Raw genomic sequence first — 25,159 nt, 5'->3', positions numbered from 1 at the left:
ATGGATCCATTAAACCAGGGGTGTCAGACTCAATCACACAGGGGGCCAAAATCTAAAACACACAGTAGGTCGAACAGAACAAACATTTATTAAACTCATAAGAGAACTAAATTGTTGAAAATTATAAAAGTTAGTAATAAAGTGAATGTTAAAAGGAAAAATCTTCAAATGTATTTACTTGTATGACTTTTTTTTCATTAAACTTATAAATATTACAAAAGATTTTTCTCTCCATAAAATACATCCTGTCACAATTATACAAGACAACATTGGCCCCTTAATAATAATAATACTATAAAATGATCTGGAGGGCTGGATATTATTTCCCAGCGGGACGAATTTGCCCCCCGGACAGATGACATATGTACATTAAACAGTACCAAACCAAACCTCTTGGCGGCCACGATTAGTTGTAGGTTCATTTAAATGTGGAACGGGACGAGTGGGGCGGAGCCACTGTAGCCAACCGTTGATTGGCAGAAAGTGATGGTGACAATAGAAATCACCAACATTGCACTCATTTAAGCTTATGTTTCCAACGTTTGTAAGCATTCAGATTTTTGCGGTTTCGATCCTCTTTCAAACAACATTAAATTCCTGTTATACACAACATATCAGAAGTATAGATATAAAAAAGCGAGCTGCTGGATGACCTCCATTGTTGCTGCTTTTCTAGTTGTCGCGCAACAATGACACGCTAGCGGTCTACACCACGCATGCACCATGAAAATAAACCACTCAGTGGAAATGAGGCTTAACCGAGAGATTTGAGAATTAACTGGACCGTACCGTACCACTCCTTACTGTACTGTACTATACCAGAACCGGACCACTGAGCGGAAATGAGGGCTTCTAGTATAGTGTTCTCTTATTTATCACGGGGATTACATGCACTCAGAGATTTATGTAGATTTGACAAGCTGGGCACATGCTGTACAGAGACATGGCATGGAGATGAATAGAAATGGCCAACAGCCAATCAGGACACAGAACGCACTACACTGTAAAATAAAAATGAAAAAAAAAGTGCAAAATTGCACTGAAAAAAAATTGCAAAATAGTAAAAGGTGAACCACAATATAGCGATGGGCCAATGTCTTCAGATCTAAATGCAACATGGGCACAAATGGGGGCTGCACGGTGGCGCAGTGGTTAGCGCTCTCGCCTCACAGCGAGAAGGCCCCGGTTCGAATCCCGGCTGGGACCTTTCTGTGTGGAGTTTGCATGTTCTCCCCGTGCATGCGTGGGTTTTCACCGGGGACTCCGGCTTCCTCCCACCGTCCAAAAACATGCTTCATAGGTTGATTGGTGACTCTAAATTGCCCCTAGGTGTGAATGTGAGAATGAATGGGTGTGTGATTGAGGCCCTGCGACGAACTGGCGACCTGTCCAGGGTGTACCCCGCCTTCGCCCTTCAGCAGCCGGGTTAGGCTCCGGCACCCCCGCGACCCCGAAGAGGGACAAAGCGGTTAAGAAGAAGAAGGGCACAAATGGATTGAGCAAGAAAATAAAGATGTTGAGGGCTATCTTTATCACACAATTACACATTCTCTAAGTTACATTAAATGTTCTCTTCTTATCAATGTCACATTTTTACCTTGTATTTATTTAACTGTTTCCAAATTTAACACTCAAATCTGCTTGGACATAGCCAGGACAAGAATAGCACATCCAAACAAAAATATACTCTGAAAAATATCACTTTTAAAACGCATGCTGGGTGAGCAAAATAAGAGCCAATTTCTGTCCCTCGGTTTAAATGTCATTTCATGTCCTGGTGTGAGAGGACTGCTAAAGTGGGAAGGCTGCTAAAACGATACATCATCCAGCGCTCACTTCAGCAGCCATATTCTAATGCAAACACGCATAAACACTTTGACTAACGAGAGCTCCCAGCACCCCTGCCATGACCGTAGCACTGTTCCCATCCGAGCTGCCCAAACCTTTAATTGATCTTGGCCTTTAGTTCAGCGTGTGTGAATGTGCTTTCAAGACACAGAGAGTCTCAGACAGGGAAAGAGGGAGTGTCAGTCAGTGGGAATGGATTTTCTGGGAACTGGGAACTGGGAGCCCCCCCTCAAAAAAAAAAAAAAAAAACACATTTAACACACACATACACACTCTGGTTTCCCCTTTGGCCCCCTCACACTGGAAGAAGCTGGCTGGTTCTCAGACACCTGGTCATTACCATTGCTAATTAGGTACAATTAATCAGGCCCTTACAAGTGTGTTTGTGCAAGTTTGTGTGTGTTGAGTATTTTATATTGGCTTACGTTGGAAAGAGCAAAACCAGATTTTTTAGTTTTTAAAGGTATTAGAGGAGGTTTTTGTTTAGCAGTGATGATGGCGTGAATTAAATTGTGGAATGGAGAAAAATTTAAATGAGAGAAAATACAACAAGAGGATGCTGGATAAATCTCTTTTTTTCTGTACTTATGTTTTTCTTTTTGTTGGTACAAGTTAAGCTAAATAAAAGTGTGGTTGGAAAACACCAACTCTGTTTGGTAGGAATGATGTTTTACTTACTGCCAACTTCCAGCTAAACATTTACTTTGTATTTTCATTTATGACCTTTTTTTATTATTTGAAAGTTTCTTTACAAAGGATGCAGTACTGAAACTGATATTGTTTGGTACCAGTTAATCAATCTTTACCAGACCAATAAGTTTCAGCCTTAACAGTATTGTTAACTATGTATGGCAACAGCACAGACAGGTGCTGCACTACTTTGTCTTGCTGTCGTTTAAAAAGAGGGAGAATATTTCCCTTCTTTCCGCACTGATTTTCATGCTCCAGTGCAAAGAGGAGGGGCTGCTCTCACTCAGACAAATATTCCTCCACTGGCAAGTGACAATAAATGCAGAGTGGCCTCGAGCAAACAGGTCCAAAGTGTGGCTGTACTTTTCCAAAGTAGATGTAGACACTGCATATTATCTCAAATGTAACAAAAATGTGACTTCAAATAGCAGTAACTTGTCCAAACGCCTCAATAAAATAGATCATATTCTAGCAGAGAGTTGTGGTATGAGAGGTATACATGCTAGCAGTACACATGTGGAGCACGTGACTTAAGTGTTGTTTATCAAAGATAAGTTCATGATTTAAAAAAAATGCAATGAAAAATGTATTAAAATGCAATATTGTGTATTTTTATTTCCACTGTTTTTATTCTTTGAAGTTATTTGAGGCTATTTGATATATTGTACATTTTGGTTCTTTATTTAACCTGTTACCTTAAAGTGTATGCTGTTATTACACAGACAAATTAGCATTTTTTTGATAATCTTATTCTTTAGTGTTGCAAAAGACGTCAAATTAATATATTCTGTTTTAAACTGTTTTAAAAATAAAAGTTTTCATGTACATTGTTTGTCATTTGTGTTCTCCCTCCGAAAAGTATAGATAAGAATACCGGATAGATAAGCAGTATTGATAAGAGTAGTATTGATAAAATATTAACAATATCCCTCTCTGTTCTTTACATTGTTGCTCTTTGACAAAACCATTGACTGTAAAGCCTTGATTCCACTGAGCGGTCCGGTCCAGTCCAGTCTGGTATTTTGAGCTTTTCCACTGTAAAATGGACCCTTTAGAGAATTCTGACCTGTACCTCTTGAGTGCCGCCATTCGTTGGAGGTCCATAGAAAAATGGAACGGGACAGTTGGAGTCGCTATTGCCACCTGCTGATTGGCAGACAGATGTATTCTTCTTATCACCCAACAATCTTCTTTCAAACAACATTAAATTCCTGTTATACACGACAAAAGGTAAAGCAATAAAAAGACGAGCTGTCAGATGACCTCCATTGTTGTTGCTTTTCTAGTCGTCACACTACAATGACGCGATGACACGCTAGCGTTCTACACCACGCATGCATTTTGAAAACAAACTGTTCTGTGGAAGTGAGGCTTAACTGACAGGAAACACTCACTAGAATTAACTTGTTAACTGGTCCGTACCGTACCACCCCTTACGAGACCGGACTGTATCGGACCGTTTAGGCTTTATAGAACTGTGACGTCACCCACAGGGTGGAAAATTATTTCAGGTTCCAGTGAAATGAATTCAATTCAGACACTTTTTTTTGCAGTACAGATGTTATGCTGATCTGATCAATCAGTTTATAAAACTAATAACTTACACTACAGAAAAATTATCATTAAAAAATTTATATTAGCAAAATCATGCTAAAAAAACAGCAATTCTGAAAAATAGAATGATTAAGAGCTTTCTATTTCTCAATAGAAGTCTATGGGATTACGATTTGCTGGGACCTGCAGATACTTCCTAGTTGATATGCAAGGGGGGCGGGGTCTCTCAGTTCAGATTTCAAATACACTTAATGGGCTGAAATAAATTGTTAAATAGAATTACCTGAATTTTTGTTATGCAGACAACAAGATGCAAAGATACAATAGTGCAAAAGTTTGACCCTAAAATCTTCTTTCTTGATCTCTAGCCTTTGCCATAAATAATTTTCTGTAACTAGATGCAAAAAATGTAATACGCTATGACAAATGGCAAAATTAAAGAGTCATAATAAGGTGAAACGGCTTTCTCAACTGACCCAAACATGTACACTGTATTTATACAATTTGTGTATAAAGGTTTCTCAGAACTCTTGTTCAGTGTTACCTTAACACATAATAAGAAAAGTTAAGCTTTTTGAATAACTTTAATATTAGCTTTAAATTATCTTCATATTTTATAATATATAAACTTGTGAAATAAAGGACAGAAACTAAGATGTAATTTTAACTAAAATGTGATTTTTTTTTTTTTAGTATACAATTTGAACAATTGAACAGTCTTTGAAACTAAATTTGCTCTCATGTACCGAGTCTCTAATAAGTGGCCCACCTTTTGGGATGAGGTTATGTTGCCACATAAATTCTTTTCTACTGAGCATTCCCCATGACAGTCAGAGTCTGAGTATGCATCTGTGTGCGTCTGTGTGTGTGAGTGCGTCAGTGTGTGATGATGATAATGAGCTAGATGCATCAGTGAGCTGTGTCATCCATGAGTGTTAGGGGTGGTGGGGGGGCACAGATCTCCCACTGTATCCGTCACATTCCTAAAATGTTAGCAGAGTCCACGCTTCCCTGCGCTGCTCACTCAGCCCAAAACAATTAAAAGAGAGAAAAACAACACAAAGCTTGACATCTTCTGAATAATCTGATTGGAATCCGGTGAACCAGATAAATGTGACAATCATGTCAGACATGATGGTACCAGAAACCTTGCTTGGCTGCTTTTTAACAAACATTTAAAGACATTACAGCTTCATAAAATGAAAGGTAGGTTTTTACCACCAGTTACAGATAAAACGCAACTGATAAAACTAATGAAATTCGTGTTTTTGGTGTTTATACTGTGTTTTTGTGATATGTTCTCATGGATGGATGACATATAAAATAATAAGCTTGAAATTGTATTTCTGAGTATTTCTTTATCCAAATCCAGGTGAATCAGGAGCAGATGAGAAATGCAGTTGGACAAAGCTTGTAGCTGTGACGTAGAAGCTGAAGTGTGTGTGGTGATACAATACATATCGGGATACACACGTTATGATACGTTACATATCACAATATATCCCAAGACAGGACCAGAGAACATGTTTCCCTGTTTTTTTTTTTGTTGTTGTTGTTTTTTTTTTAATTGCGACTTAGAAAAAACGTTATCTGAATATTGTAATACACAAGTATAACTGTATCAGTTATTTTAAGAAGAGACTCAAGACTCACCTTTTTAATGCTGCTTTTAGTTGACCTTATGTCCTTATTTATTTGTTTTAGTAGTTTTAATATATGTTATTATTTTTATATATTATGTTATTTATTATTTTATTTTATTTTGTGAATTTATTAATATTTTCAATAATATTTTAAGTATTTCATTTAAACATTTTACTATGATTTTAACCCCAGTGTTTGCTGTGGGTTCTGTCATATCAGGGCTTGTCTGCTTGGTCTGGGGTCGTTGCCGTTTCCATCTACATCTTTGTTTTCCTCATACGAACTGCAGCTAGCTCAAAACTGTACAGCTGGATAGCTCCAATACTGCTCACCCTTTTTGGTGCACCTGTAATGTTAGGCCGGGGTTGTGAGGGGCTGTAAGGTAGCAGGAGAAAGCGTAAACAAAAAACAGCTCAGAATCAAATTTCTAATGAACCCCTGCCGCTCTACAGAAACTACGTCCTAGAAAACGACACACAAAAAACACCATAACAATACTTGAAGGACCACTGGGAATGCTTTTAAAATGAATCAAAATATGATTGGAATGAAACTTTAATAAATGTTTTAGGGGCCACAGAACACAGAAACCTTTCCAAATTGTTATTTTAGAGCATTTTTATAAAGTTCAAACACTGTCTGAATTTTACCCTTAATCCTTTAAATTAAACTTGAAGCATGTCTTACAGTCAAAGAAAAAACATTTAAGATTTCCTGCTTATTTCTGCCTAAACATATCAAGTATGGTATGTTTTTTACGCTTTTCCTTTTCTAAAATTTTTAGAAAACTTTGCTGTCCACAGAATTTTGTCAGGGCAACTTAAAAAAAAAGAATGTCATAAAATGTAGAAACGTACACCAATAAAAATGGCCTTTCAGTTTAAAATATTTGTGAAGACTGGTCCCTTGCATTTTTTAGATCTTATCGACAAACTTGCCTCATTGAAAGGAATGCATGCAATTTGTTGGAAAAATAAACTAATGATGTTTACAATGCCAAAAGCAAGAAAAAAAAGTTTTTTGTGTTTATTTTTGACATACCTTTTATTTAAGTTGTGTGGAAAAATAAGCAAAAGATCCTTCCCACACCCTAAAAATGTTTCAGTTTTTTCTTCTGGAGGCCTGTCAAAACCAAACAAGACAGGTTTGTGCAACACTTAAGACAACATGAACATTTCTGCAACAGGTCTTTCTTTTACCAAAAATTAGAAGAAATGACATCAAGATATATTCTGATTCTCAATTCCTGCTTTGACAGCAATGCTGTGTTCCTCTGTTTCAGGAATATTGCTAGAATGAGACATAAAACATCAACTCATCCCAAAGATTGAATCATCCGAAACCAATCACAGAAGAAATAGGCCAGATGTTGAGCCAATGAAAAAAGTGCTTTGTTATTAGTGTGGAGAGGCTCAGATCAGAGCCAAACAAAGCCTCACAACAACGCACAAACCACCACAGACAAAAAGATTACATTCACACTGCAGAATGACAGAGGGTTCTTCATTTTTAATACATCTCAGTGATATTCTCACAAGTGGCAATATTCATTACCACTAACAGCGTCTGAATAAACTAAATATGTTCCTCACAAAAGACCTTGTGGAGCTCAAAGGCAGTGCAGCCCATTAAGTCAATTCTGTGAAACTGTAACCTAGTTAGCAATTCGTCTGTGTGGGACTAGAAAATAGCTTATTCATTTGATCTACTCAAAGGTTGCTTGGTTCATTTGGAACAAAAACATATCATGTAATGAAATTTGCATATTCCATTAATTTACTTCCATCGTCTCTTTGTAAATAAGTCCGAATTTCCTAAACTGAACAAAAAAGGAAGGCAAATGAAAAACAAGTTACAGATATGACATGGACAACAGTCAGATTTCATCCTTTCAGCTGTCCTCACATGCTGCTCTGCACACTGCCCAAAAATGTCCGGCGCCTCAGCCTCAAAGCAAAGTTTGGGTCCACAGTTCAATTTCCCTCCAACTGACTGCAGCGTTTGAACAGTATTACAGCAGATAAATCCCATTCTACAGATCCAAGACATGTGGGAGTCAGATTACTGAAGTTCCTCAACACATTAGTCCCATATTACATTAAAATCACAGTTCTTTGGGTTTCATTTCAAAACATACTCAGAAATTAAAGCATTAATTAGTGTAATGATGGTAATCTGAGGAAATGTGACACCACGTTAAAGCATGACAGACTTAGAGTATTTCCGAACGGGGCTAATTTAAAAATGGTTTAATTCTTGTGGAGGTTTGAAGCTGGAGAAGCCCTGGGGGACCGTTTGACACGCTGCCATGTCGACAACACGATCTACCAAGAAGTTCTCACTGGTGCTGTCCTGCAAAGGAAAAATATATTATTTGATGAAGTTTCTGATAATTTGTAGCATAATAAGATTTTGTTTTTGTTTTTTTTTACTAATAAGAGTCATAACAGTAGATAAATTGACACATTTTATAATAGTTTCCCTTGTCATTGTAGGATTCAGATGAGTGGGACTATTCTGACAATGTGGAACATTATGTTGCTCAGAGACACTTTGACATATAAAGTGCAAGTTTCAGCTCAAAACTGTTCATTTTTAGATAATAAATGAGTACTCCAAAGCTTTCATCTACACTTCAGTTGTAATGTTCAAATCATATGTGCTTCAACCAAAAACGGACAAACAATGTTACTTTTTGTTATCATTATTATTTGTATTATTATTAACTAAAAAAAGTACTATGAAATAGGAATGAACATGATGTGCAGTCCCCCATGAAGAGGAAAGCCTGAGCAAGGTTTTTTTTTCTTTATAAGATTGATCAACTAAGATTTTTTTCAAGAAGTTTTTCAGTTACAATGTAAAAAATCCTGTTGCTAAGGAGAAAAGTTGAAAAATAACGTCCAGTTATGTTATCTTAGTTTTGGTAGCAGATGGAAATCCTTTTTGGAACTGCCCACCTCAACAGTCGATTAGGGTTGATGGTAAGGAAAGACCCCAGAGGCTCCGAACTGACTTGGTTTGGCGTGGACTACCTTGAACTCCAACTTGAGCCAGGGATCACACATGTTGATTAAAAGGATTAATTGGAAAGGGCCCCCTATTTCATTCAGGACCTGTGTGAACAGTAACAGACTGTAAAGCGGCAGAGTCAAGCCTTGGCTGGCCCACGTATGTGTTTCAGAACCAGGGGTAGCACCAATTCGCTAAGTAGTCCAGTTGGAGTGGCAGAATGACTAAACGGTCCAAAACGGGTGAACAAAGATCCATATGCCCATGCTGTGTGTATGCCAGCTCTTTCTCTCAGCAGGCCAAATCAAATCTTGTTGCTAGGTTTTACATGCTGGCAAAGCTCCAATCCACTCATGCATTGGAGTGGTCTGTTGGACTCGGTTAGTCACACACACACAACCTTCATATTTATCATGCAAAGCAAAGTGAAAGCTCCCATTGATGGAAAAGCCAGACCAAGATGGGCCTGAAGCAGTCAAAAAGGAAGACATTTCTTTCTCCTTAACAACTAATCATCACTGTTATTCCCCTCATTCTCACTTTTAGTCTTCTTGGCCTCCATAATCCACAAAAGTGTTGTTTTTTTTTCTTTTTATCTGTTATGTTAGCTTTTTGAAATGCAAAAAACATATTTGAAGAAACTAAATGGCCTAATGAACAGGCCAAGAAATGCACAATATTTTTTTTATAAAGGTAACATTTGTATTTATCAAAACTCCCAGGAGTGTAAAAAAAAGGCTTTATTTGAGACCATAGGTAGACTATTAATTTCAAGGGATAACAGTTCATGCTTCAAAGTGTAGGAGGTGCAGCTCAATCCACTGCTTTCAAACTATTTGTGTGAACCTTCTCTAAGTATTCAATACTTTTTATTTACTTTTTATTTAGCAAAAGAAGCACTGTTGTCCTTCTTATAACCTGTAAACATGAGCAGATTGTGGAATCCTTTTTTTTAATTAAAGGCTTATAAGATGGACCAATTGCAGCACGAATTTAGAGAAAAAATGAACTTGTTGGTACTTTTTACATAAATTGTTCCCAAAATACCATACAAAAGAGTGCTAGAGTTAGAAGAGAGTTAATAGTCTGCAACTGTTAGCATGTCTTAGGAATCTATGGATGAGTCTGTTTTAGGGGTCGATTCACCACTTATGACAGAGATAACAAACAAAAAATAACATGTACTTTTTATTTTGGAGTCTTTATAATTCTCAGATAACTCCATGCGAAGGTGCTTTACTAATCACCTCTTTGAAAAGCAATCACTAGATACTAAGCTCATTAAATTATTTAGTTTAAAAACACATACTGACAATCAGAGGAAAAAATGGAAATATATCAGCCTGACTTTGCAAAGTTAATAAATTAATGCACTTAAAAGTGAGGGAAGAAAACAGAGATTTAATTTTAAAAAGTTAAAAATGACTAAAGAGCAGCAATTTCTGAGAGGCAATCCATAAGAAAAAGTGCATTAGTGTTTTAATGTTTATAACCCGCTGCCCTTGTGGCTGTCTCTAAAAGTTTTGATGCTGAAGAGTAATATAAGATGTTAAAAGTTTTACTTAGATATGCAAAAAAAGCCTTCAAAAACATGAATGAAAAACTCTCTACAAATACTAAAAAGATGTGCATCATAACCATTCCGTGTAAACTGATTTTTTTATTCAGCATTGAATTTCCTTAGGAGGTGGTGAATTTTCCCTTTTTTTAATTATTATTATTGATCATTTTGAGCTCATAGAGCTTCTGACAGTTGGAGAAAAATGTCTTCCCACCTTCCATAAACTTGAGCTTTCATTTAGATTTACAAAAAGAAGAATGTCTTCAATTGAAAAGACTGATCGGTTATGAAAAGCGATTACAACTGCAAGACCCTCTTTTTTGAAAAAAAAGGAAGAGAAGTTGTGACATGGATCAGCTTTTTAACCAGTTCTATCTCCTAAAAATGTATCAATCAAAATTGTTTGTGATCAGAAAAAACATATTTTTTTCCCTTTTTTATAAATAAAGCTGTACAGCAGACTCAAAGTAAAATTCAGTGATTGGTAGTAATGATAATCCTCTGTTGAAATAGTACACATAAGCGCCATCTTTATTTGTCATTTGCTCAGGGATTACAGCAGTGTGCAAGGTGAGTGATTTGTCTCCCCAAAAACAAGCCATAAAAATGTGTTAGTCTCTTTAAAGTCCTAGTCAAGCAAAAGACAGAACACACATGAGGCGGGATGCGGTTGCAACCCGAGTGTGAAAGTAAGACCTCTCCCATCCTCCCATCCATCCATCAAAATGTCTAAAAACAACACAATCTTCTCCAAACTGCACTTCTTTTCTTCTGTCTTTCTACTAAAAAAAAATTTTAAACCCAGACTGTTTCTAACAAGTGGCTTTAAGTTACAGAGAAGCAGAAATTTCGAGTCTTTGAAGCCTTTTGAAGCAAATATTTACTCAGTAGGAAAAGAACCAGACAGTGAGGGTTCATAGACTCAGGTGCTGTCTGCACATTGGGTGTGGGTTTCTATTTTGGCCGGGGATTAGCATTATCACAAAGACAGAGCAGCTGCTTCAAACGTGGGACAGGCAAACAGAGAATGAGACATTTTCATGCAGATCTACAGCCAGCGTACTATGTACTATGTGCAAATGGGTGCTCCATCCCGCAGGTGGACTGTAACCGTTGGGAATTAGAGGATGTAAACTTCTGTCAAAACACAATCATCCTGGCACACATCAGTCATGGCAAATCTTTGCTTCACTTAGAATTAGTGTTAAATCATCACACTTATTTTTTACTGAAATTGTGCATTTATTGTGGGTTTTTTTCAAGTTAAAACATTTATTTTTAGTGGTCAAATAGGAAAAAAACTGCAATGAACTCAAAAACACAAAATTAAATGCATTTTTCTGAGCATATAGCACCATCTCGTGTAAGAAGAGAGAACTGCAACTTTTTTTCTTTTTTTCAGAACAAAGATTAAGCACATTGACAAAAGTTTTCAATCATTTCCCTTCACATGCACTTTAAATTAATTCATATCTCTATGCTAATCCATAGGGTTTCCACAGAGTTTCTCTGCTGTGCCTTTATAATTTTTTAATTAGATCAAACTTAACTGTGAAAGTTAAAGATTCCAAATGATTTTTGTGCTTTTTGGGGGAATATCAAATTGTTAAACTGGTAAAAAAATTTAGCAGAAACCTTAACTTAATGTAGAGTTCTTAAAAATATCAAACATGAAGAGAGTTAAACTGTTTTTATAAATCATGTTATAGTTATAAAGCATGTACTTTACTGTGATTTTTTTTATATATTTTTATTTTTTTCCAAACTCCACATCTCATCACCAAATGCCCCCTAAAGCATTATCATGATCATTACCACTAATCATTAATGAATATGTGCATCTCTGTAAAGCACTGCCTTTATTCACACATAAGTACACACACATTCACATGCACACATGCATGTATGTATTTTCCACCATTGGGCCTCGCGTTCCTGCTTTGTCTTTGATAGCTGTGGGTGTTTAGCAGCACGCTGCCTCTTCAGAAGGAAACATATGGGGGTTGAAAGAGGAACAAGGGGAGTGGGGAGGGAGAAAAAAGGGTGTGTGTTTGGTCTGCGCTCCATAGAGGTTTCAGGTAAACATGATGGCGGGTCTACCTCCCAGCACACACCTGACTCCACATGTTGCACACAAAAGGGTGAACACCTGACAACGCTACCTCTTCCTTCCTTCTAAACCTCAGAATCTGTTCAGGAAACATCAGAAGTTTGTGAACATTTCTTTCAGAATGAGACATTTTCAACGTCCAAAGTAGCAATTCTCTATTTCCAGTAGAAAATGGGTGAACTTCCTGCACTTTCAGAGAGTAGAGTTTTTTTTTTCTGTGTTGCACTTATTTAAATATCACGTTTTTGTAGAACCAAATTTGAAATGTCTTTAGGGGTCATTGTTGGGTGAAGGTGGGGTACGCCCTGAACAGGTTGCCAGTCTGTTGCAGAACCACACGATTACAGTCACACTTAGGTGTAATTTAGAGTCACCAAATGACCTATGAAGCATGTTTTTAGACTGTGAAAGGAAGCTGGAGTTCAAGGAGAAGAAAAGCAGAACTCTACACAGGACGGTCCCAGCTGGGATTTGAACCAGAGCCATCTCACTATGAGGCAAGAGCACTAATCACTGTCATTGCGCAGTCCCAAGTAAGAATTCTCTATCAAATTTATTTCCAGCTTCATTGAACATTTTCCGATTTTCCTTCATTATAATATTGGATCTGATTAAGTCTACAGCCAAACAGTTAGTGGCACAATCAAAAACTGTGTTTTCTTTAACTTTTCCTTGACAATTACACTCACAAATCTGAATTTGACCCTAAAGCTGAACATGACTAGGTCTAAAAAAATGGACAGGAAGAGAATTTGGACCAGAAATTAAGCTCAATCCACTTTTACGTAATCAGTATGCTTGAAATTAACCCAAAAAACAAATCTCTGTGCAAATATTTAGATGTGACAAATTCTGTTTTTGCACAATTTCTTTAAAAAGGTACAAACACTATGTGTGCTTTCACAGAAACAGTCTTGCATTATCCGTCCAATCTGTCAAGCGTTCGCACGACAAAGATTTGATTGGCACACACACTCCCAGACAGTCCTCCACTCACACACACACACACAGTAGCGGTGGTAATGGCAGTATCAGGCATTACTTCACTCAGTGCAGATAAGAGAAGTTGTGAAACGAACTGTGCAAATCTTTCCACTTCAGCTCCAACTCGGTCTCATATCAAAGGTGTGGAGCGATAACGGCTCTCTGTGGCTCAAGCCCACAGGTTTAGATAGACTCCCTAACTCTGTTGGTGGTCTCTGTCCCATCTTTACTGCCCTTTGAGATTAGCCCACTGACTGACTGGTATGTGTGTCTCAATTCCCAGACGCTGGAGTCAGGCTTCAGCCGTCACTGAAGGGCTGCAGATTTGGCCAAAAGGACTGCGGCGACAACACAACCCCATTTTCTTATTAAGTTGCTTTAACACAGGAGGTTGTAAAAAAAAATATACACATCTGTAATGACCAATCATAGATAGAAAAGGTCAGATTTAATTCATGCACAATTATGTTTGAGAATTGCACTGTTTTCCTCAAATTAGCAATGCTTTTGACCTTTTGTGCGTTGGTCTTGAGTTGAAAGGGCCACACAGATTTATATCGCTGATTCGGATGATAAAACTGTTGTTTTATTGTCACCCCCTGCACAAACAGGATGTGATAACTCCTTCTATTTCAAATGCACAATGAATATAGAGTGTTCAGTATTTGTGTGTGTGTCTGCAGGTGTGTGGTGAGTGTGTTTTCAGGACATTCTCTTTCGGTGCTGGAGCAGAACAAACATGGATTAGAGCCTCTCCACCATGCAGGCACCAACAACTCCACGTTCTCCTCCAAACATTCGTGCTCCCAGCAGCCAGCTGCTGAGGCTTACGTGATGTCAGGCCCATTATAGCTGTGTGGCTGCAGCGCAGGTAGATGAAAGGCTTGTCATTTACATAGAGCACCACTATTAAAAGGACTACAAGAACTTGCAGACAGACAGGTTCACTGCTTTAGACACAGAGGCATCAAAGAGCTGTACATATGATTTTAAAAGCAGAGGTTTTTGCTCATATTTATATGACTGGGAGCAAAAGGGCAGAGAAGAACTTGAACTCACACTTATACAATGACTTCTGCAAGTGTTCAACCTGGAGTTCAACCAAAGGTTTTCCTGATAACATGCAAATGAGTGCACACACAGCTGCAATGGCACAGCTACATGCTTTATTTCAATCAACAACTTTTTCCAAAACTGTTCTGTTTTTTTTTAACAGTCATATGCAAAACAAGAAAATAAGGCTGAATGATAGCAATCATTCAAAAGTTTTTGCAGTCTAGCAGTTGTCCTATTTAAGAAATGTTACACAACACAGCGGTATATTATTTACTATATGCAGAATGGACATTTAATCAATTCATATTTAACATTTTGAGGCTGCAACATGGTGCAGTGATTCACACTTTTGCCTCACAGTGAAAAGGTCCTGGCTACTGTCTTTTCTGAGTGAAGTTTACAGAACCTTCCTGAGTATGTGTTCTACACTTCAGTTTTCTTCCACAGCCCAAACACATGCTTACTATATTAACTGATGAGTATAAATTGGTAAATAAGGTGCCAATGATAGACTGGTGAACTGTCCGCCGTCATCCGACAGTAGCAGGATTGGCTCCAGCAACCATGCACAGAACAGAGCAAGATTGGAAAATGCATGTATTTTTTTTCTAATTTTATTAGATCAATATTTGAAGGAATTATGTAGCATGATCATGATTTGTAAATATATTGAACTTTTTAAAGTAAAAATGAGACAAAGAACTCCAAAAGAAAGGATTATTTTAATCCAAATTATGTCTAGAAAATGTTAAAATAGAGCTGGTTTGAAGAACATCTGGGAGAATTGCAGCTGTGTTAGCTACACTCTCTTAGCGTCTTGGCAGGTGTTTGAGCACAATTAACCTGGCAAAGGAACTGAAAGGTCTGATAAGATACATTTTCCTGTTTGGTAGAGTCAAGGAGGGAAAAAGATAAAAAAAAAAGAGGAATGTTCTTCAGCACCAGTTAAGTGGAAACTGCTTTTCACTTAGCCATCTGCTAAAACAAACCATCTGACACAGAGCATGTCTGGACTCATGCAGACACACCTATCTAAACCAGCAGCTGCTCGGTCCGCCACAACCTGGGGAGCCTCAGCAGGAAGAGACGGAGCTGATAGGGGCCAGGATAAGTCCAAAATCACCAGGGTCAAGTGTTACCATAGCAACAGGAAAACACACTCCAAGTCGTTTGCACAGGAAGATGTATGTTGTAACCCAAACCACAGTAACGCTGATGCATGCGCTCCAACAACTAAGGTGCTTCAGAAGCATTCAGAAATGCACATTTTTTTTGGGTGATAAAATGTCAAATGTTTTCTGTTTGTTGATCAATTTCTTTGGTTGAAACTTTTTCCTCAGGTTCTGTGTGACAGAGGGGTGGACGAACATTGCCCACACAAATGATCAGGGCTTCCGCTTCATCACGCTTCTCTGAAAAAAGGGTTTGTGTACGTCAGGATGATGGAAGGGCAAAAGGTTTGGGTTTTCAAGCATCTGCTTGTCTGGGTAGAAATGAAGCAGATCAAAAAGTCGAAAAGTGCAGACAGCAATTTTTCATGCACACATACCTCCACCTTCCTATTTAAAAGGGAAGTCTCTGACACCATGAACTCAGCAGTCTGTGGGTGGCTCCACGGCAGGAGGTGCTGGCTGTTCGGTATCTTGAATGTGTTTTACCAAACTTAGTGAGACATATTTGGAAATTTAAAGAAAAACTAAAACTATGAGGAGAAATCGGTGTAATTGATCAGCTACAGCTTCTGCAACTCTTTGGTAAATTATTCAAAATACAAGTCTGCACCAGAATCAGACACATTTTTTAAGTACTGTTGGTGTTGCAAGGAGATTTTGATTGTATAAAAAAAAAAAAAAAAATGTTGCATGTTATTGACTGGTTGTAATTGGCCAAAGTCATAAATTTAGTTTCACTCCTGTGGTGAAAAGAAAATTTTTAAAAAATCCTTAAATGCTGCAGAAAAATGACACAAGTAAAATCTTTATCTTTTTCAATATGTCCTATAAAGACAAGTGCACTTTCCTGAAATCCAAAATAAGTAGTTAGTGTCTTACTAGAGCTATGCAGTGCTCATTTTTATCTCAGCTTGCATTCAAGTGCAAAAGACCTTCCATTTTTTCTAAAAAAAAAAATAAATAAATAAATCAAAATGAATAATGCAGAAAGTTGGATTCAGCAGCAGGAACCCATGACACTCAAACCTTTGCATTTGATAACTATACCTTTACAGGTTGAATGCTAAATGGAAAAAAAAAAACTTTTTTTCTGCCATTTTGGTTTGCGTTTTCTATTTAGTTAGCTCGCTTTGATATAAATTTTTTGCTTGTTTTGGTGTCTCTGAGGTATAAAACAGTGAATTTTCAAACTCTGACTTCTCCCATCTGACAGGCATCAGCTACAGTATTATTTACCCACTAAATGTCAGTGATCGCAGAGGTCAGATGTTGAATGTTGCACACCACCAGCACTTAATAATTAACCTTCAATCACCTCTTTGGCCCTTCTTCATCGTGAAAACTTTTGGAGAACAACACTCCTGTCTTTCTTTTGTCTCCCCTGACACTTCTTATTGAAAGGAGACCCTATGTGCTGTATATGGATTATTCATAATGACTCGGGTTCATTCAACGGCGATCCATTTAACACAGACACACACAGAAACACACAGGCACAATTTGTCATCCATGACCAGGTCTAGTGAAGTTGATGGAGAGCTGCCTTCTCCCCGTCTCCCCGGGTCATAGACTAAGGAGGTCAGAGTGTTAGATGAAGATCTGGTGGCTCAGTAGCAAATCCAATACCACCCACTTAGCCACGAACACACAAACCCCACACACATTCCAATACAGTCGACACACTATAAAACAGAAAAGAAAAAAGAGTGCAGTGATTGAACCAACTTTCTCATGCCGTCATCATAAATGCAACTAAAACGAAGCTAAAATCCCTCAAATTAATATAGATTTACACTTTTGTTGCAATTATCTGACTTTTAAAGATTCAATAACACATCTTTGATCTTGATTTCCATTCCATTAGGAGCTTCTACTTCCTTGCAGTAACTCAGTTTGTCCTCAAGAGGGAGACTCATACCACATGTTGGATTTTAACACCTTGTCTTTATCCATTTTAGAATGAATTCATAAACACAAAGCAAAATAATTAATCAAAATAATCCTTAGTTAAATCCACAAATCTGATAAATAGGAAACTAAGTGAGCACACTCCCTTAGTTTACCTATACTTCTTTTCATGTACTTCATTTGCTTATGGACATTTGGTATCGACTCAGCTATCCGGTGTAAAAGCCAATCCATTAATTCTTTGCTCCCTCAGAGGCAGAGTAGCCATTTAAGTTAGGCTCCCTAGAGTCTTCTTCCTTCAGTATGACATATATTCATCCTAACAAGACGAGACAGACACTAAATACACTTCTGAGAAGTGGACGCTGAATACTTAGCATAGGCAGCGTAAAGGGTGGGGAGGTGGGTGGGGGGTTGACTTAGGAAAAAAAAAAAAAAAAAAAAACTTGTCCTAAGCCTATTATAACTATTAGGGATACTCAGTGGTAATGATTGAAAGCCACTTAACACTGGTGTGCTTGCCAAGAGGATCAGCCGTGGCATGGTTAAACTGGTCTGATGAATTAAGACCATTTAGAATCGAAGCACCAAAAGGGGAGAAAAAAGGAAAATTAAAGTAAAGGAAATTTAAGACAAAGAAACAAAAGGAAATAAAAGGAAAGCTTGGGAAATGAAAGTGAAATGTTTCCTTCTAGGTCTGGCTCTATTTGCCTTCAGGTCCCACTGCAGGGATAACTATTTGCATTTACTACAAGGCACCAACTTAAAAAGTCAAGATGTAAATAACTCTAATGTTGCTTTATTGCATGTGTAGTGAATTATATTGTTATAACAAATAACCTAAATAATTTTTATGTAGTCAGTATTGAAGAATTTGGATTACAGGATTTAAAGGATTATAAGATAACAGTAAAATGATGCAATTGGTAATAGTTTTAAACCAAAACTAAAAAAAAAACAAAAACTTGAAATTAACAGGTATTTTTTTTAAATGAAAAGTTCCAAATAAAATCGCATTGAACAATCACACCCCATAATCATTGACTAGAAATGAGAATTGGACAAGATGACCCCCTCCCTCACTGCATTCCAAATAGGAAGTACCTGCTGGTTCCAAGAAGCCCAAACCATAGAAGATTGGCTTAGAAAAAACTTTTTCTGAATATAAGAAACACCTATCACATAAATAATTGTACCAATGGAGGGTGTCTGTACAGTGAGCAACTGCATGTCTGGTATCACTTGTTCTTTCATGAGCCACAAAGCATCTAAATTTGCATTTTTATACAGTACCAGTACCAACTTAGCACATTTTTTTTTATTCAGTACTTATCCTTAAGGATGAGTATACGGGTCACAATTTGCTGTGTAAAAAAAAAAAAAAAACCTCAGTGTTCACATTGGGTTCACATCTATCACAAAATGTTTTTTTCCAGATTTTGTTTTGTTTTGGTGTGGTGTAGAGCTGCTCAGAGAGGCTCTGTGTGTTGTGCTGCAAACTAGCGGAAGACGAAAGCAGGACTCTGAAATACATTTTTTATATAAATAATGCATTAAATATTGCCTTGACAGCATTTAAAATCAATACAAGTATGTGTGAAGTATTGGGATATTTAATTGAATCGATATTTTCTTACACCTCTTGGACTTACATCTGACATCACAATCGCTCAGAACACTTCTTTTATACAGTGAATGTTTGTAACATAAAGACAATGAGAAATTAGATCTATAGCTATTGTCAAAATCTTGGTGACCTATTTTTTTGTTTTCTTTTTAATCTTTTTTCTTGTTCTTATTATTCCTTTTGGTGTGTGTTGAGAGAGGCGTGTAACCACTGGCATGGCTATTCAGAACAATTATATTCTGCAGGGGAGGGCCCAGAGTCTCTTGGCTTATTACTGTGCACGCAGTAATTGACCACAAATGAACCCCATTAAAATGCAAAAGACTCATTTCACAAAATATTTTGCACTGAACCCCACCTGACAAAATAAAGACCAGCTCATTATCTGGTGAAAAAAAATCTGAAAGTAACTTCCTTGAACTTGTCGTGTTTCAGGAGAAAAAGAGTCAAACTTTAGGGTGATAAAAAAGTTCATTGCGCTTAATTTTAAGTTCAGTTAGGACCTCATTGTGAAGAATGGACTTCTTCCTCTAACGTCCTGTGGTCCTGGAGCGGCACATCCCTCATGTTCTTTGGTGTGGTAGGGTGAGTGGCAGAGCTTTTCCGGGCCCTCTCCCTGGTCCTGCTCCAAGCACTCAAGGCTACATTGTTACATACTACATCTACTGTGGCCCCACCAAGCTGAGCTGCGGTTTGTTTTTTTCTGGCAGCTCTTTGGTACAGGAGGTCCAGGACCCCCTGTCTAGATGCCTAGACTTGGAGGTATGATCCTCCACACCATTACCCATAATCGAACCTTCACATCTGAATTAATCAAGATAAAGAAGGTGTATTTGTATAGCAAAGTCCTTACAAAATGGAAATTACCCAATTAGCAAATAAAAGCGCACAGACAATATATTTCACAAAGCAGTGAAATCACAAATTAAAACAGAAATAATTACAACTTACAATCAAAAGAAAAACATTGAGATTTCAATAAATAAAACTGAAAAAGATGGCTTCTCAATAACAAACTGTACACAAATTTCATTCTTTAGATCACACAAACATTACTACATTTGTCCTCTTTCTTGTGTCTCACTTTGCTAAAATATCTGACCAAATCATAAAGTTGAATTGAAATCCCAACAGACTGGACGATCTGTTTAATGAAGTGACATTCACGTGTGAGATTATCTTGCAAATGTATGGTTATAAGCAGCAGTGCTGCATCATGACTCTATATGCAGACAAAAGAAAAGGGAGTCGTGCAATTGGGGAAAATAACAAAATTGTTAGAGACTCACATGATGAAGCAGTGACATGTAAATAGTTAGATTAAGAGGTGTTTTTTAATGGGAAATTGCAAACAGTTGAACTTAGAAAACTTGATTTCTAAATCAAATCCAGCAACACTACAAATTTATGTCAATAGCCAATTCCCTTTTACTGTTTTACAATATTTAGTACTTTTAGCTTCTATATGCTACTCTTCTATTCAAACACCTCACAAACAACAAGCCATCCCACTTTTTTAATCCATGTCAAACGCAGCGTGACATTGATTTAGGAGCTTTCATCTGTGACACTATGCCTCTGAAACCTGTTTATAGTGCTATAAAATAACCTGCAATACAATAATAGGTATGCAATGTAAATATATATTTTAGCTATTTGTAATTAAAGGACTCTTTACTTTAAGAAGTTTCCAAGATATAGTTTTAGTTGAAAAAAACAAGAACAATCTTGTCATTGAGGCAATTAAAAGCTTACCCTCCCAAAACGTCCTTCACAAAGCAATCATATCATATGCTCCATGTGTACAATAATTGATTTCACATCCTAAGTGCAGCGTGGTAAAGAATTTTAAGATAATGACTCATTGCTCTTTCGAGCTATTCCAAGATTGCTGGATAAATTTAATTCAGTACAAGCTGGGAAAGCAGCCAAGCATTATCTTGTGCTTTTGCCGTCCATCTCATTCACAGACAAGAGGATTGTCTGTGGATCACTGGACATCACTCAAATACAAAGAGGTGTATTAGCTGTTGGAAATAATTTTGATTTGCTCCAGGACTGCCTTTTTTTGTTTCTTAAGGCCCTAGGCTTTTGCAAAAATGTGTTTGAACCAGGAAATGAACATCTGAATTATTGATTAAAAGAATAGTTTTCTTCAGCGTTTGAAATAGGAACCTGTTCAAAAAGATGATTCATTTTAATTGGTTGGGTATAGCCAAATCTTGCCTAGAACAAAATTAGTCTATTTGTCAAAAAATGTAGAGATATATAGCACGGTCTTGGTAACACCAGCATTATGTCAGTCTGCGCCAGCCTCTCACATCAATGATTAACATGTTGTTTCCAGTCCAGCCGTGAGGGATGAACTCCCAGATGTTCCTGCCGCAGTGGCGTTACATAAGTCAGTGTAAACTAGAGGTTTTTGCCGAGAGTCACATGGGGTTAGCTGCTGTGCTCCGGACTCACACAAACATAGAAAGAAAGCAGATTAATCAGAGGATTTGCAGTGTAAATCTGTTATTTTGAGATGTGTTTGCGACTATTTTTTTCTTTTTGCTTTTACTGGAGCAGAAAAAATCTCATATTCTAGTACAATATGAGAGGTGACAGAAGCATAAACCCAGAGTACAACAAACACTATGACACTCATTTGTGTTTCTGCTGACTCTTGCGAGAGGGCTTGCAGCTGACTTAATCCTGGGGGATAAATGCAGATTGGTGGCGTTTGGTCAATTCCTTTAAAAGATTTCTTAATGGAGAACTGAGTAGGAAAGTGATATGTGCCCGAGGCAGCTGAGTCACACCACTGCCTGAAGACACAAGGGGGAGAGGGACCGATGCAGAAGCATGCAAATTCATGTGTGTGGTTTACTTTCACTTGAGGATAGAAAGAGAGAGATAGAGGGGGAGAAAAATTACTGAACAGCTGCAGCTGTCCTGCTCCAAATATAGCTGCTGATGCACATTGATTAAACTGGATCATTAGCATTTTGTCTTTAGCCATTTATTGGTACTATTTGTAGATTTTATGAATAGGGAACTATTTACTAAAAAAAATACACATTTGAAAAAAAAATGCAAATACTTGAATATGGAAAAAAATAGTACTTTTATTTTGTCTATTTACATTATTGACTGAATGGAGCGCACTGCAGAAAAGAAGGGGAAAGATGCTTTCATTAAAGACTCATTCAGATAAATTAATGTGCTACTCAACAAAAACGTGAATTTGAGATTTAATAATATATGCAAACATCCCATGTGATTGTCAAAGTGAAAAAAAACCAAATTAGATCATTAACAATTTATTTGTTGTGGCTTATTAAAAGTCTATTGGACTTCTTGGTTGAGTTCTATAACATCCATCACACATTTGCTTTTATAGTATAATAAAGTAAGTAGGTCATAAAGTTTAACATTATTGAGTTTGATGCCTTGTTTATGTGCAGAAGGAGGGCATCAGAAAACAAAAAAATAAACAAATATAAGAACAGACAAAAACTAAGAACTTCCAGTTTTCTATTTAAAATGTATTTTTATTTTAAATCTTGCAATTTTATATATTTTTTCAAACACATAGAGAGCATCATAGCTTATGTTGTGCATATAATGCAATTGAAGGAAATTCTGATTCTGAAATTATAAAACATGTATTATATTTGTACTTTTTAACACCAATCTGGGAGGAGAAAGTGTAAACCCTTTTATTTGAAAGGTAAACAAAACTGCTTTGTTTTAATTGTGCAACAATTGTGGAAAAAAATAACATTAAAAGTGAGTTTAGTTTGAATTAAAACAAATTGTTGAGCTGCAACCTCTTTGTGGTTGCTGTATGCTGAATTTATAGACATATCAATTGGAATAGATGAACTACTGAAAGATATTTGTCTTTGTTTTTACTCTGATCGCACACAGGTAGGGGGCGTTGAAAGGCCGCAGAGAGCAGCCAGTTGCACAGCTCCCTGCCTGTGGGTGTGTGCGCCGCGCGCCGCGTTTGTGTGCGCTGCTGGCAGGATGAAAGTGGTCGTGGCACAGCAGTGATGTAGTAGCGGAGCTCGCAGAGACTCCGCAACCAACCGTCTGTCACTTTCGCTGGGGATCATCTCTCCGACTCTAGCGCGCAATGGAAAAGACTGGATGCGTTTTCTTGCGCAGTCACATCGAGTGAATGTGCCGCGCAATGCGACCGAGAACAGCTGACTGTGGAGGATATATTCTTGCCTCAAAGCGGGTTTGTTGGAGTAGCTAGTGCTAGCGCAGAGCTAACGACTGTGCTGGCTATTTGGAACGAAAACGGCGAGGATGCTTCGGTGGATACGACAGCAGCTGGTAAAACTGCTTTCCTACATTTCCCTTTGCGTTATTCGCCCCGAGTTAGCATTAAATATAAATACTTTTGGGCAAACGGAAACCAATTTAAACTTTATTTGGCTAATTTTAGCCGGTTGACCTAGCTGCTTCGCTCTTTCCGATGTGTACAAAACATTGCTTTGATGACAGTCAGGTACGTTACCTTAGCTAACATTTACCATCCCGGCTAACCCAACAGTTGAAAGCTGCACAAAACTAGTTTAAATCTTAAAGTAGAAATAAAGTTAAGTCAGTGTTGAAGTTTTAAGTAACATTTAAAAATGTTTTGAAATATACAATGACGTCTGCAATTGTTTTAATTTAACTAATGTACCTGAAAGTTGGTGAACATATCGCTAGCTAAGTGGCTAACTAAAAGTCTGAAATTAGCATAGTCTGGGAACTTTAATTCGATTGTGTTTATGAATGAAAGGTGCTTTTTTGTTAAATAATATATATTCAAAAAAAGTAAAAAAAATAATAAAGTAAAATAAAATAAATAAATAAAGAGAGAGAACGAGTAAATTTTTAACTCTTGTTTACACATTACTTCTAACTCTTTATAAAGTTAACTTCCGTTTACTAATTCTAAGTTAAAGTGTAGGTTTGGCTAAACCAAGTTTTCAAATGCTAACCAATAAACTATGAATACTGCAGGTGCAAACTATAAATTTTTTAAACAGTATGAAGAAACATTAGTACACATATTATGGACCTGTAAGCACTTTTAACTAATTTGGAACAAATTGTCAACTAATATCAGGGCTAAAATCAATCTCAATTTCTTCCTGACTTAAATAATGTTTTATGAACCATGATTATAAGCTATCTGTACAATTTTATCTGATAAATCTCCTGATTTTATTAATAAGATATTAAATTCATAACATCAAATTTAGCAATAAAACTTAAAATTTCTTTGAATTGCTTGCTCAGATAAGACAGTATTTACACACTATTTCTCCCAGTACCACCGACAACAATAAAAAAAGCAATTAAAACCATAATCTCTGTAAATGTTACCTTTTATACATTTTTGTTTTGAAGATTTTTTACTTTTTTTAAAAATTGATGTACAGTTTATTGTTTTTTGTTCTTTACTGTAAGTAATTTTAGTGTTTTTTTAATAAAGCTATTTAAAAAATGTGATACAAATGTCAGTAATACATATCATTCTTATGTTTCAAGTAAATTACCTGAATTATTAAAACGTCTAACATCAAGAGTATTTTTTTTATATATAATCAAAAAAAAAACACTCATCTCTAATATATTATGCAGTTTACTCCTAAAAACATATTTACTAAAATCAAAAAAATATTTAATTTTTAGACTATATACCACCTGTATATATACAATATAAACAATACTGCATTTATACTATATATGTACAGTATATATTTTCCCTTTGAGAACAAATAAGACTTTAGATATTATTCAGAAAGGAAAATCTATGCTTTATTTTCTGCAACCCCTTTCGTCTCCCAGCTGTATCCAAAAGTGTAATACTGGTTACACAAAATCTGTTTAGCAACAGTGATGTCAGAGTACAGTACTCTTATCTTAACCTCCTGGTAAGTGGTTAGATATTTACGGTACTTTTATTTGTCATTGTCACATGTACAAAGCTATTTAAACAGCTA

General features: G+C 36.8%; 1 protein-coding gene across 5 annotated transcripts in view; it reads left to right on the top strand.

Annotated features, from left to right (window-relative positions):
- The first annotated feature begins 23,076 nt into the window (after nt 1-23,076).
- atp11b (ATPase phospholipid transporting 11B (putative)) overlaps nt 23,077-25,159 on the top strand; it is a 43,605-nt gene continuing 41,522 nt past the window's right edge. Inside the window, exon 1 of one of the 5 annotated variants that reach the window (XM_024278803.2) lies at nt 23,077-23,495. In XM_024278803.2, coding sequence (XP_024134571.1) covers nt 23,469-23,495 — 27 coding nt within the window. In that variant the 5' untranslated portion in view covers nt 23,077-23,468. The remainder of the gene's footprint in view (nt 23,496-25,159) is intronic. The other 4 variants (XR_002919967.2, XM_024278801.2, XM_024278800.2 and 1 more) reach the window with 4 other exon arrangements.

Source organism: Oryzias melastigma, linkage group LG4 (assembly GCF_002922805.2).
Source record: "Oryzias melastigma strain HK-1 linkage group LG4, ASM292280v2, whole genome shotgun sequence".
Classification (NCBI taxonomy): domain Eukaryota; kingdom Metazoa; phylum Chordata; class Actinopteri; order Beloniformes; family Adrianichthyidae; genus Oryzias; species Oryzias melastigma.
Note: the sequence above shows the minus strand (reverse complement) of the source record. Positions and strands in the feature narration are given on the sequence as shown.